Here is a 13,109-nt window from a genome sequence, read left to right on the forward strand (position 1 = left end):
TGATGGTCTCCAGAAATGAGGGATGCTCCTCAGAATCAAATGATGACCCAGAAGGGGTTAATGTCTCCCTGAAATGAGTGATTCTCCCCCAAAATGGGTGCTCACTCCAAAAGGAGTTGTGTTCTCCAAAAATTCTCCCCCCAAATGAGTGACATGCTCCCAAAGGAAGCTGTCCCAAACTGGTCCTTCTGGAAATGAGTGACTTCTCCCAAGATGAGTGAATTTGTCCCAAAATGGACAACACTCCCCAAAAATGAGCAACACCCCCCAAATTAGGCACTCCTCCCCAAAATGAGTGACAAAGCCCAAATCAGAGCAATTCTCCCCCAAAATGGAAGCAATGGAAGCCCCCCTGTCCCATAATGAGCCATTCCTTAATAATGGGTTGATTTTCTGGGTGATGTTTGCACAATTTTTAGCAGAAAACTGGGTCACAGAAAAATGAAAAAATGGGAAAAATCCCTGAGAATGGAATTTAATCTGAATTTTGCCCCTCCAATGGTGGCAACTGCAGCAGCTCGTTAGCCAGAAGTTTGTGTTTTTTAGAGATCCCAGAATATTCATGAGCTAAGTCTATGCTGGGATTTTTTTTTGCTTAAAAACATCATTTTTCTATCAAAAAGTTGCAAAGCACCGCCACGAGCAAGGGAAGACACAGACACCGGACACCAGTTGCCTAATTAATGTAAGGAATTCTTTATTCCCAGCTGTGCAAAGGGGGAAGTGCAGGGTGGGGCAGCCACGGGTGGGTGACCCTTTTTCCTGGGGTTTGGCCCCGATTTGGAGGCGCCGGGGTGGGAGTGTGGGGGCAGCACGGCGTCAGGTCGGGCAGAGCACTGCAGAGAGAGAGAGAGAGACAGAGAGAGGGAGAGGGGCTGGGGGCACTGCACGGGGGCACCGAGGGTGCAGCGAGGCAGGGGCATGCACAGGGATGCACAAGGATGCATGAGGATGCACTAGAATGCAGGAGGATGCACAGGGATGCACAAGGATGCAATGGAATGCAGGAGGATGCACAGGGATACACAGGGGTATGTGGGGAAGCATGGAGGTGCATTGGAATGCATGAGCAAGCACAGGGATGCACAAGTGTGCATGAGGATGCATTGGAATGCAGGAGAATGCACAGGGATGCACAGGGATGCAGGAGGATGCACAGGGATGCGCAAGTGTGCATTGGAATGCATGAAGATGCACTATGATCCATAAGCAAGCACAGGGATGCAAGAGGATGCACAGGGATGCACAGGGATGCAGAAGGATGCACATGTATGCATGGGGATGCATTGGAGTGCATGCAGATGCACAGAGATGCACAAGCATGCAGGAGAATGCACTGGAATGCATGAAGATGCACTGGAGTGCACGAGGATGCACTGTGATCCAGGAGGATGCACTGGAATGCAGGAGAATGCACTGTGATCCAGGAGGATGAACAGGGATGTAGAAGGATGCATTGGAATGCAGGAGGATGCACAGGGATGCACGAGGCTGCATTGTCATCCAGGAAGATGTGCAGGCATGCACAAGGATGTAGGAGGATGCACAGAGATGCACAAGGATGCAGAAGGATGCACAAGTGTGCATGGGGATGCACAGGGATGCAGGAGGATGCACTGGAATGCGTGAGGATGCACTGTGATCCATGAGCATGCACAGGGATGTAGAAGGATGGAGGAGGATACACAAGAATGCCCAATGCAATGCTGCACGAGGGTGCAGAGTGACACACAGGGCTGCACTGGGCTGCAAGTGGAGGGACAGTGGTGCCCAAGGGTGCCTGGGGGCCACACAAAGACACAGGAGTGCTCCCCTGGAGCCCCTTCAGGCCCTGGAGGGGCTCTGAGCTCTCCCTGGAGCCTTCTCTTCCCCAGCACTCCCAGCCTGTCACCCCAGCAGGGGTGCTGCCGCCTTTGGGACATCTCCGTGGCCTCCTCGGGACTCTGCAGCAGTGCCATGCATGGGGAAAGGAGGAAATGCCTGCTGCAGTCAAGGACACCCCAGTGCAGTCAGTGAAACACACACTGCAGCCATTAAAATGCATCTCGTGCTGAGCGAGATGGGCTCTGCATTTTCTGAGACACAAGAGATAAACCCGTTGTGCAATTACTGATATGCTCAGGGCCATAAACCATGTGCCCAGAGCAATTAATGAACTTCCTGGCACGATTAGAGACATGCAAGGTGCACTCAGTGATATTCACAGTGCAATTAGCGACAGGCAGGGTGTGATTAGTGACATGTATGGAGCAATTAGTGACATGTCTGGTGCAATTATTGACATGCATCGTGCAACTGGTGAGATGTATGGTGTGATTATGGACATGCATGGTGCAATTAGTGACATGCATGGTGCAATTAGTGACATGGTGTGATTAGTAACCTGCACAGTGAGATAAAGAGCAGAGCAATGAGTGAAGTGCCTGGGCTTGCTGGTGACACAGCCCACGCTACCAGTGACAAATCTCACGTGCGTGGAGCGCCCTCCTGGTGAACCCCACGTGCCTTTCCACACCGAAAGCCAGATCCCTGTGTTCTTCACAGTTTTTGCCAAAAGCCCTTCTGGCCAAGTCCCAGAGCAAGCCAGCACTGAGGCCTGGAGAGACTCAGTTGTCCAGTTTGGTTGGAATCGTCCCCAAAAAGTGACTGGCCTGGGCTTTGCTGGCCATACCTTCGTGGGAGCAGTTGTTGTTGAAGGCAGGGGAGAAAGCATGCAGCTCCCGCAGCAGGATGGGCTCCGTGCCCCCACCACCACCTTTGCCTTCAGCATCAGCCTTGGTTTCTTCCTCCTCCTCATCCTCCTCCTCCTCCTCTTCCTCTTCACCCTCAGGGTCAGCCTCGGGGTCAGGTGAACTCTGCATGAGCTCTTCCAGCTCCTCAATGACCTGTGGGGCATCAGTGACCTCCATGTGCACCTGCATCCTACCTGCGCCTCGCACCCCACACATCCTGCACCCACACCTGCAACTGTCCTGCACCTGCTCCCTGCACTCCTGCCCTGCACCCACACTTGCAACTGCTCCCTTAATCCTGCACCTGCATCCTCTATCTTCATCCCCCATCTGCAGCCTGCTCTGTCCATCCTCCATCCTTATCAGCATTCTGCATCCTCCCCTTCATCCTGCATCTGCATTCTGCTCCCTCCATCCTGCATCAGCACCTGCATTTACATCCATCTGCACCCTGGGTCCTCTATCTGCATCCTGTATCTGCATCCCACATTCCCACCTACATCCAAATCCACATTCCATGGACACTGAGGACCTGCATCCACATCTAAATATGCATCCTGCTCTCTGCACCCATCTCCTCCTGCATCCTGTACTTGCACTTGCATTCTCTATCTGCATCCACACCCTGCTGCTGCCTCCACATCCCCCTCCCCACATCTGGCACCTGCATCCTGCACCACTCATCTGCACCCTGCATCCTGCACCCCACATCTACACCCTGCATCCTGCACCCTGCACCCCTCATCTGCACCCTGCCTCCACACCAGCACCTGCAGCTGCATTTCCCCTCTGCCCCCCACACTTCTATCCTTCCCCCCATGCCCCCCGTTTTGTACAGCAGCACCCTCAGCCCACCTTCCCACGTGCAGCCAAATCCCACATCAGCCCCCACAGCCCCCACTTCTGTCTACATCCACATTCCAGGTCCTGCATGCCACACCCCAAGGATGAGGATTTGCCTTTTTCTTGTGCTTTCAGCTCGTGGTCATGGGCCGAGGTGGCCAAGCCTGGCTTTTGGAGGACATGCAGGGCTCCAGAGGCCCATGGGTACCTGCTCAGCTGTCAGCAGCGGCTCCTCGTTGATCCCAGAGTCCTGCTCACTCCTCTCAGTGAGCTCCTCCTCCTCTTCCTCCTCCTCCTCCTTCCCACCGAGCTGCAGGAGACACAGGCTGGGCAGCCTTGGTGGCACCACAGGCCCAGCCTGGTGTGGGCATGGCCCCAGCATGGACACAGCCCCAGCCCTGGCACGGGGACAGCCACCACCCTGCTCAGGGGGACACGGGGGTGGCATGGGGAGACACTGGATGTGGACATCAGATGGGACGTGCTGGATTGAGGGTATTTCATGGAGATGCTGGATGGGGCTTTGGGCAGGGACACTGCAGACAATGGACAGCACTGCAGGGGAGGTATTGCCAGAAGGTGGATGGAGATGTTGGACAGGGAGTGTTGGATGGAGAGTTGTAGAATGGAGCCATGGAGTGGGAAGAAGACAGGGGGAAGTGCAGGTGTGCTGGATGGAGGTGTTGGATGGAGAGTGGGGTTGGACATGCTCGGTGGAGACACAAGGGGATGCTGGATGGAGAGATGAGGGCTGGTGGGGCTGAATGGGAGAGCTCTGATGGAGACACAGGCTGGGGACACCAGGTGGGGACATGGCAGAGGGGAACACCGCCAGGGAACGGATGGATGGAGATGTTGGGTGAGGAGGCAGCTTCTTTTTTCCCACCTTTCACCATCTTTTTTCACCTTTTTAGCAGAAAATAAGCCAAGGAAGTTATCTTCTCTTCCCCCTTCAGCAACACATCCAAATGGGTTCAATTCCATGGATATTGGGACATTTTTACAACCCCAAAAGCAGCTATTGACAGCACAAACTCACTACAAATGAAAACTCATTTTCAACCCCCAAAACACCCACCCCACCGTGGCATGGGGGCAAACTGGCAAAGACCAGGTGCCAAAACAACCCTTTTTGGGTGGTTTGCAGTGCGTGATGGTCGCTGAGCCTCGGGGCTGACTGACAGCTGTCAATCACACTCAGGGGATCACGTGGGGAGGTCACAGCCGTACCTGGGGGTCGGTGCCGTCGAGGGGCTCAGTCCCAGGGAGCTGCCACGGCCGGGGGGAGCTCCGGGGGGCAAAGCCATCAGTCAGAGCATCCCAGACCCTGCAGGGAGGCAGTGGTGAGTGCTGATCCCAAAATGTTACATCTCAGAGACACATCCCAAAAATGGCACGCCAAGATGCTGCAAAACATCCCGAAATACAGCCCAGAAACATCCTGAAATGACCTCCAAAAATCCCCAAAAACCACTGAGATGCCTGAAACATCCCAAAACACCCCAAATGATATCCTAGAAAACCCCAAATGCTGTCCTAGAAGACCCCAAAGCTTCTCAAAATAGCATCATGAAATCCTGTCCTGAAATATCCCAAAGTGCCCAAAAACACTGCTCCAGCACCTGAGATGCCCCCTAAATGTCATTTTGAAATGCTGCTGTCAAAACACTCCAAAAGGCCACAGCAATGTCCCAAAATATCTCTAGATGTCCCCAAATGCCACTCAAAAACAGCACCATGATGCCCTGAAGTGGCACAAAACATTATCTTAAAGCAGCCCCAAAGCTCCAAGACTCTCTGAAAGGCCCCAAAACACCTCAAAATGCTGCCCTGGAACACCCCAAACTGTCCCCAAATTCTCTTCTGAAATACCCCCAAAATGCCACCGTCCCAACGCCCTCACTGAAACACCCCAGAGGTCCCAAAATGTCACTTTTCAACACCTAAAATACCCTAAAATTCCTTCCTGAAATAGTGACCAAAAGAGGAGAAAATAGAGAAGGAAAAGAGGGGAAGGAAGGGGAAAAAAAAGGAAAGGGGGAAAACAGGAGAAAAGAGAAAAAAGGGGTAAAGAAGAAGATGGAAAAAAGGGGTGAAAGGGGAAAAAGTGGAGGAAGGAAAATCTGGGTAAAAGTGGAGGAAGGAAAATCTGGGTAAAAGGGGAGAAACTGAAGAAAAAATGAGAAAGAGGGAAAAGAAAAATGGTGGGAAATGGAGTAAGAGGAACAAAAGGGAAGAAAGGGAAAGAGGAGATAACAGGGAATAGGAAAAGGACCAAAAGAGGGAAAAAGGAAAAATCAGGATAAAAGGGAAAAGGGGAAAAAGAGAAAATGTAAGAAAAAAGGGAGAATGAGGAGGGAAATTGAGAAAAGGGCAGGGAAAGTAGAGAAAAGGGAAAAAATGGAGGAGAAAGACAGAAAATGGGAAAAAAGAGCTGAGAAGTGGCAACATTGAGAAAAAGGCCAAAAATGGGAGGAAAATGTCAAAAATGGGGGGAAAGGCACAGAAAGAGATTAGAAATTTTCTCTCCATCTCAGGCAAGCCCCCCCCCCATTTTCCCATCAGAAATGGGGGGTTCAGTCCAATTGGTGCCACATCCAAATGCTGACGATCACCCCAAAACCATTTGCCCCTTTTCCAACCCCAAAACTGCTCATTTTTGAGATTTATTCTATTTCCCTTCTCACCAGGGCTGAATTCCCCTTGGAATTACAGATTTCACAAATTAACGTACAAAAATGCGGATGCCAAATCTTAAATACTTATTTTTTTAACAAAGAACATCAAATTAGTAATTATCCCCCCAAATTTGCCTTTTTTTTTTTTTTTTTCCCGTCTCTGCTCTTAAAGAACCAGCACCCCACAGGAGCAGGCCAAGACCAGCAGTGATTTCTGAGTTCATGATGGCAAGAAATGGTTAAAAACTCTGGAAATGCAGTGCCTGTGAGGCCATGGCCCCTCCCCCGGCCTGCACACAGGGCTCATTCAAAGAAGACTAAAAAAAAAAGCCCTGTTTTGCCCAAAGTGACCCAAAAAAGACACAATAAGTGGCACAAAGCGGCGACAGCGCGGCAGCCCCGGCGCGCAGCCAAGCTGCATTTTGCTCTGAAAACCCATGAATTCGACCAATTGCAAAAATCATTTCAGCCTCAGTGGGTTTGGGGGAAAAAACCTAAACACAAACCAACAAAACCAACAGATTTGGGGCTTTTTGGGTTGAATGCAACCCCTTTGCTTGGTGAGAATAAGGGTTAGCGATTTTGGAATAATCCCAATTAAACAGACAAAAAATCCACAGAAAAAACAGACAAAAAATCCAAAGAAATGTGATAGTGTGTGATCATCACGAGCAGAAAGCACAAGGACTTGCAGGAAAAAATGGCATTTTGTAACAAAACAGGGTTTTTAAGGAAACTGTAGAATTGAACACAAAAGGCACAATAATAATTGGGGAGCCTAGGGGGGAATTTGACCCTAGGGAATTTGGCCATCCCCTAGCATGGCACAGAGGGGGTGGCCAGACTCTACTCACACCTTACTCAAGGTTTATGTTCAACTCCTGGAGCTTTCCTTGCACAGACAGAGCTGTGGTCCCCTGCATGGGACACACTGCTCCTCCTCCTCACAGGCTGCTACTCCAGGGACCTCACACAGCTACTCCAAGGACCCTACACAGCTACTCCAAGGTGCTGTATACTCACAGCACAGTCCAGGGGCTGATTTGCATGTTATGGGCTCACAGAAGAGCACAAGGAGGTGCAACAGGCCATGGGGATGTTACTCATAAGATACTACACCACTACTCTGCAGTGCTGCACAGTCATGCTGTGTGCATGCTCTGGGAAAGAGGAGTATTTAATGATCGTGACAGGATGCATGCAGGCTCGAGGGTGGCCTACTTATAAGATGCTACACAGCTACTCAAAAGATACTACACAGCTACTCAAAAGATACCACACAGCTATTCCACACTGCTGCATGACTGTGCCGTGATGCAGGGGCCGAGCTGCACGTGGGCTGTACCTTGCCAGCATGCAAGGTGGCACGCAGACCCTTACTCACAGGATACTACACGGAGTACGGCCGTGCTGCAGCGCTGGGAGGTAGCCTGCCCTGTGGGGGGGTTCAGGGTGGGAAGTGGCCCCAGGAGCAGGGGGGCCTTACTCACTCCTCATCCTGCAGGCGCTCCTCCTCCTCCTGCGCCTGGAGCCGGCCCCGCACGGGCGCCAGGCCCTCGGTGGCGGCGTCGTAGTTGCGGAAGCACACGGTGAGCTTCTCGTCGAACTCCTGCACCAGGTCCTCCATGGACTTGAAGCTCATCATCTCGGCGGAGAAGCTCTCCAGCTCGGCCAGCGCGGGGTCCGCGGGGCGCGGCAGGGACCCCCCATCGTCCGCGGGCCCCTCCTCGAACTCCTCCTCCAGACTGACCAGCGGCGCCTCCATCCTCCTCAACACCCCTGTGCTGCCTTAGCTGCAGGGACAGCTGCCCGTCAGTACCAGGCTACTCACAGGTTACAACAGCCAGCCCCCCGTTCCCTCACCAGGTTACTCACAGGTTACAACAGCCAGCCCCCTGTTCTCTCACCCAGCTCCCCATTCCATCACCAGGTTACTCACAGGTTACAACACCCAGCTCCCCATTCCCTCACCCAGCTCCCCATTCCATCACCCAGCTCCCCATTCCCTCACCAGGCTACTCACAGGTTACAACACCCCGCTCCCCATTCCCTCCCCCAGCTCCCCATTCCATCACCAGGTTACTCACAGGTTACAACAGCCAGCCCCCCGTTCCCTCACCAGGTTACTCACAGGTTACAACAGCCAGCCCCCCGTTCCCTCACCAGGTTACTCACAGGTTACAACAGCCAGCCCCCCGTTCCCTCACCAGGTTACTCACAGGTTACAACAGCCAGCCCCCCGTTCCCTCACCAGGTTACTCACAGGTTACAACAGCCAGCCCCCCGTTCCCTCACCAGGTTACTCACAGGTTACAACAGCCAGCCCCCCGTTCCCTCACCAGGTTACTCACAGGTTACAACAGCCAGCCCCCCGTTCCCTCACCAGGTTACTCACAGGTTACAACAGCCAGCCCCCCGTTCCCTCACCAGGTTACTCACAGGTTACAACAGCCAGCCCCCCGTTCCCTCACCAGGTTACTCACAGGTTACAACAGCCAGCCCCCCGTTCCCTCACCAGGTTACTCACAGGTTACAACAGCCAGCCCCCCGTTCCCTCACCAGGTTACTCACAGGTTACAACAGCCAGCCCCCCGTTCCCTCACCAGGTTACTCACAGGTTACAACAGCCAGCCCCCCGTTCCCTCACCAGGTTACTCACAGGTTACAACAGCCAGCCCCCCGTTCCCTCACCAGGTTACTCACAGGTTACAACAGCCAGCCCCCCGTTCCCTCACCAGGTTACTCACAGGTTACAACAGCCAGCCCCCCGTTCCCTCACCAGGTTACTCACAGGTTACAACAGCCAGCCCCCCGTTCCCTCACCAGGTTACTCACAGGTTACAACAGCCAGCCCCCCGTTCCCTCACCAGGTTACTCACAGGTTACAACAGCCAGCCCCCCGTTCCCTCACCAGGTTACTCACAGGTTACAACAGCCAGCCCCCCGTTCCCTCACCAGGTTACTCACAGGTTACAACAGCCAGCCCCCCGTTCCCTCACCAGGTTACTCACAGGTTACAACACCCAGCTCCCTGTTCTCTCACCCAGCTCCCCGTTCCCTCACCAGGCTACTAACAGGTTACAACAGCCAGCTCCCCGTTGCGTTTGCTGCTGCCGTGCTCACTGAAACCCTGCTGCCAGAGCTGTTACACAACCAATAGTATCTCTGTAGTATCCTGGCAGTATCCCAACAGGATGTGCTACCTTCAGAAGAAATATTCTGATATGGTGGCACTACTCTAGTGGTAATTTACTAGTAGCAACAAAGTGCTGATAGTGGTCCAAGCAGCTTAGTGCTACCCTGATGGTATGTAAAAAATGTCATACCACTATCCATTTCCCTGAACTGGTAGTATCTTAGTTGTATCCTTATACAGTATTGTCAGATTATGGCCTTTTCTGACCCAGGGATGGGGTAACTGAGAGGTGCTTTAAAAACTTTTATTCCATTTTCACTCTCATGAGAAGGGTGAGACAATACAGATGTTACAATTCATGCCATCACAATCAGAAGCTATTTCCTAATTACCATACACTGCAAGTGTTTCTTGGCCTATCAGCTTTTGTCACCTCTCAGTTTCCCCATCACTGAGTCAGAAAAGAGCACTAATCAATCTGACACTATATCACTACTAAGCAAGTGGCCTGAAAATATCAGTAATGTGCTGTCAGTACCCCAAAAATGTGAGTGTTGCTTTGATGGCATCCCAGAAGTATCTTGCCACGATCTTTTCTAGTGCCCTTGCACCATCTTGGAAGTATCCTGCAGAAAACTGCCCTTTTATCCTGAGAGCATCCTCCTGAAAACGGACCCTGTCCTGACAGCACCCTGGGAGCTTTGTGAGAACATCCTGTACTATCACAGTAGTGCCAGTAATGTGGTATCCTAGCAGTGACCCTGTAGTATCTTAGTAGTGCCTCATTAGTAATACTCATTAGCATTAGCAATACATTTACAATTAGCCAAGTGATACTTTGGAGTGTTATCCTGCTAAAATCTTAGCAACATCCTGATAGTACCTTTGTGCTACACTGAGAGCATCCTAGCAGCAGCTCAGCATTGAGTAGCTCAGCATTGTCCTGATGTTGTACTAGCACAGGCAGAAATATCCTCATTCTGTCAAGAGCATCCCAGGAGCATCCTGGCGCCCTGATAGTATCCCAGTAGTAGATAAGGAGTGTGCTGATAGGATCCTATAAGTGGTGCAATGGGACACAGCTGTTATCCTCAGGTAGTGCAGAGTGTTATCCAGGTATTTTCTTACTGCCCTGTAACTACACCGAAAGCAACCTGAACGTATCTTGAGAGTAACCTTGTGAGAGCTGCTCCAGTGGTACCTTCATATGAATACCTCAGTATCAGCTCTGCAAGTATCTTAGTAGCAGCCTGATAGTACCTTAGTGGAGCTTTTGCAGCACCCCAGTAACACCCACAGAGTATCCTGAGAGTAGCTTAGTGCCACTCTGCAAGTGCCTTACTGTTGCCTGCAGAGCAGCCTGTCCACATCCTAGTAAACTCAGAGCATCTCAGCAGCATCCCAGCAGCACCTCAGAGCATCTCAGCTGTGCCTTGACAGCATTTCACTACTCCCTCAGGAGATTACTGACAATATCCCAGCAGCATCCTAGCAGCAGCCTCAGAGGAAGCAAGCAGTAACTCAGGAGTAAGCCAGGAGCAGCCCAGTACAGGTGTCAGCACCCCAGCTCACTCCCCAGCCCCGGCCACGCTTCCCTGGGGAGGGGAGCACAACCATCACGGCTTTGGGGAAAACCTGCCCTGAAAGGGTTTGGAATCACAGCCACACCCCATGCACGTGTGCCCCACTGGTGCCCTGAGCCCTGCAGCACACACCCTGTGCATGCACACCCTGCACATGTGCCTCACGTGCAGGTGAGCCCAGCCCTGCACACACCTGCACCACACACACACAGGACAGGGCCCGGTGCTCCCCATGAGCACACACACCATGCACAGAGAGATGCACAGAGTGGTGCATGCGTGTGCTTGTGTGCTGCAGTGGTGCACATGTGCTGGGCTGCACACACATTCACCCCCACATGCCCCAGTGCATACAGGCACGCATCCCCAGCAGAGTGTGTGTGCAGCCATGCGCTCACGCATGCCCAGGTGCAATGCCATGCACAAACACACACTGTGCAGCCCTGTGCATGCCTGCATCCCCTCGCATACATTGTGCACCGCCGTGCACTTTTGCATTCCCCCACATGCACCACGGGCCCCACCGTGCCCACAGCAGCCAGCTGCAGGCCCCACAAACACCAGCACCACACTGCGTGCACACACACCTGCACACACACCTGCACCACACTGCGTGCACACACACCTGCACACACCCCCACACATCCACGTGTCTGCACATGTGCCCCTGCAGCTGCACATGCACACCACACGCACAGACACATCTGCGTGCACACATATCTGCACAGACACACAGCCCTGCGTGCACATCTGGACATGCACACACACCTGCACAGATGTATACACATCTACGTGCACACGCATCTGCACAGACACACACGTGTGCACAGACACATCTGCCTGCACATGCATCTGCACACACACAGCCCTGCGTGCACATCTGGACATGCACACACATCTGGACACGCACACACAGCCCTGCGTGCATATCTGCACACGCACACCCCTCGCACACACGCACACACATCTGGACACGCTCATCCCTCGCACACAGATCTGAACACGCACATCCGTCGCACACACGCACACACATCTGAACACGCTCATCCCTCGCACACACGCTCATCCCTCGCACACGCGCTCAGCGCTGCGCGCACACGCACACAAACACACGCACACGGACACGCCCTCGCTGCGCTCGCCGCCCCTCCCTCGGCCGCCCGCAGGGCACACCCCGCGTCCCCAAGCCCCCCAGCACGCCCCCGCAGTGTGCGAGCACAGCCCCCTCCCGCACGGCCCCGCACCGCGCTCCCAGCGGCGCAGCCCCCGGCTGCAGCCCCGCACCCTTCACCGCCCCCCGGGGCTCCAGCCCCCCTGCAGCCCCCCCAGCCCCTCCGCAGCCCCCAGCCCCGCACCCACCTGCAGCCCCGCATCCTCCGCGCCGCGCCGGGGGTGCTGCGCCCGCACTGCGCAGGCGCGGGGGAGGACCGGTGACGTCACCGGGAAGGGGGATGCGGATGGTGGTCAAGGGAGCCGTGACGTCATCCCTGATCCCGGGGAGGGGGGTCCGTCCTTTCACCGATCCCTAAAAATCTCTTCGAACCCCGCCGTGTCCATCCATTCGTGTATGCACGCGGGTCTGCGCGTGTCGCTGACACTGAGGGAGAAAGGGAAAAAATAATGGAAACCATGGAAATGACAATAGAAATTCATGGATAGGAAATATAAAAAAAGATTATATAAAGGTCAAGTCATATATCCGGAGATTTTTTCTTTTCTAAAATAAACCAATAAAAAATTATAAAATAAAAATAAAGGGAATTAGAAAATAAAAATCCTTTTTCCTCTCAAAAAATAAAATAGTAATCACAAGAAATGAGCAGCTTTTTATGGTAATTTTCTTTCAGCTTTAAGTTTTCAAATTTTGCTTATAAATTAAATTTGCTAATATTTAAACAATTGCTTAAATGAATGTTGTCATATATGCTGGGTCTTTTTTTTTTTTTTTTTTTTTTTTCTTTTTGAAATCTGGGTTTAGTTCACAGCCAAGTGGAATATCTGGGCTTGAGCTCAGTTTCCCAGATCTCAATAGGCTCTGCTGCCTGCAGCTGCCTGCTCCCTCTCCGTGCTGGTTTTCCATGCAGCAGGGCAGGAGAAGGGTTTCTCCTCTGGCACATGGCTTCAAGTTGTTCATATT

At 52.7% G+C, this 13,109-nt stretch overlaps 1 protein-coding gene across 1 annotated transcript; it reads right to left on the bottom strand.

Annotated features, from left to right (window-relative positions):
- Nucleotides 1-2,606: 2,606 nt before the first annotated feature.
- FEZ1 (fasciculation and elongation protein zeta 1) lies at nucleotides 2,607-12,574 on the bottom strand. The gene is made up of 5 exons (XM_041480556.1): nucleotides 12,332-12,574; nucleotides 7,744-8,046; nucleotides 4,806-4,902; nucleotides 3,784-3,885; nucleotides 2,607-2,885 (listed from the first exon to the last, which is right to left on the bottom strand). Exons 2-5 carry the CDS (start codon nucleotides 8,016-8,018, stop codon nucleotides 2,607-2,609), a joined length of 753 nt encoding a protein of 250 aa, XP_041336490.1. The 5' UTR covers nucleotides 8,019-8,046; nucleotides 12,332-12,574.
- Nucleotides 12,575-13,109: the final 535 nt, after the last annotated feature.

Source organism: Pyrgilauda ruficollis, unplaced genomic scaffold, assembly GCF_017590135.1.
Source record: "Pyrgilauda ruficollis isolate IOZ18807 unplaced genomic scaffold, ASM1759013v1 scaffold52, whole genome shotgun sequence".
NCBI lineage: Eukaryota > Metazoa > Chordata > Aves > Passeriformes > Passeridae > Pyrgilauda > Pyrgilauda ruficollis.

Coding starts and splice junctions, on each gene's coding strand:
- FEZ1 (XM_041480556.1), bottom strand. CDS start 8,018: ATGGAGGCGCCGCTGGTCAGTCTGGAGGAGGAGTTCGAGGAGGGGCCC. Junction 4,903..7,743: donor GAGCGCCTGCAGGATGAGGA/GTGAGTAAGGCC, acceptor GCCTCCCTGCAG/GGTCTGGGATGCTCTGACTG. Junction 2,886..3,783: donor CGCTGCTGACAGCTGAGCAG/GTACCCATGGGC, acceptor GATGCCCCACAG/GTCATTGAGGAGCTGGAAGA.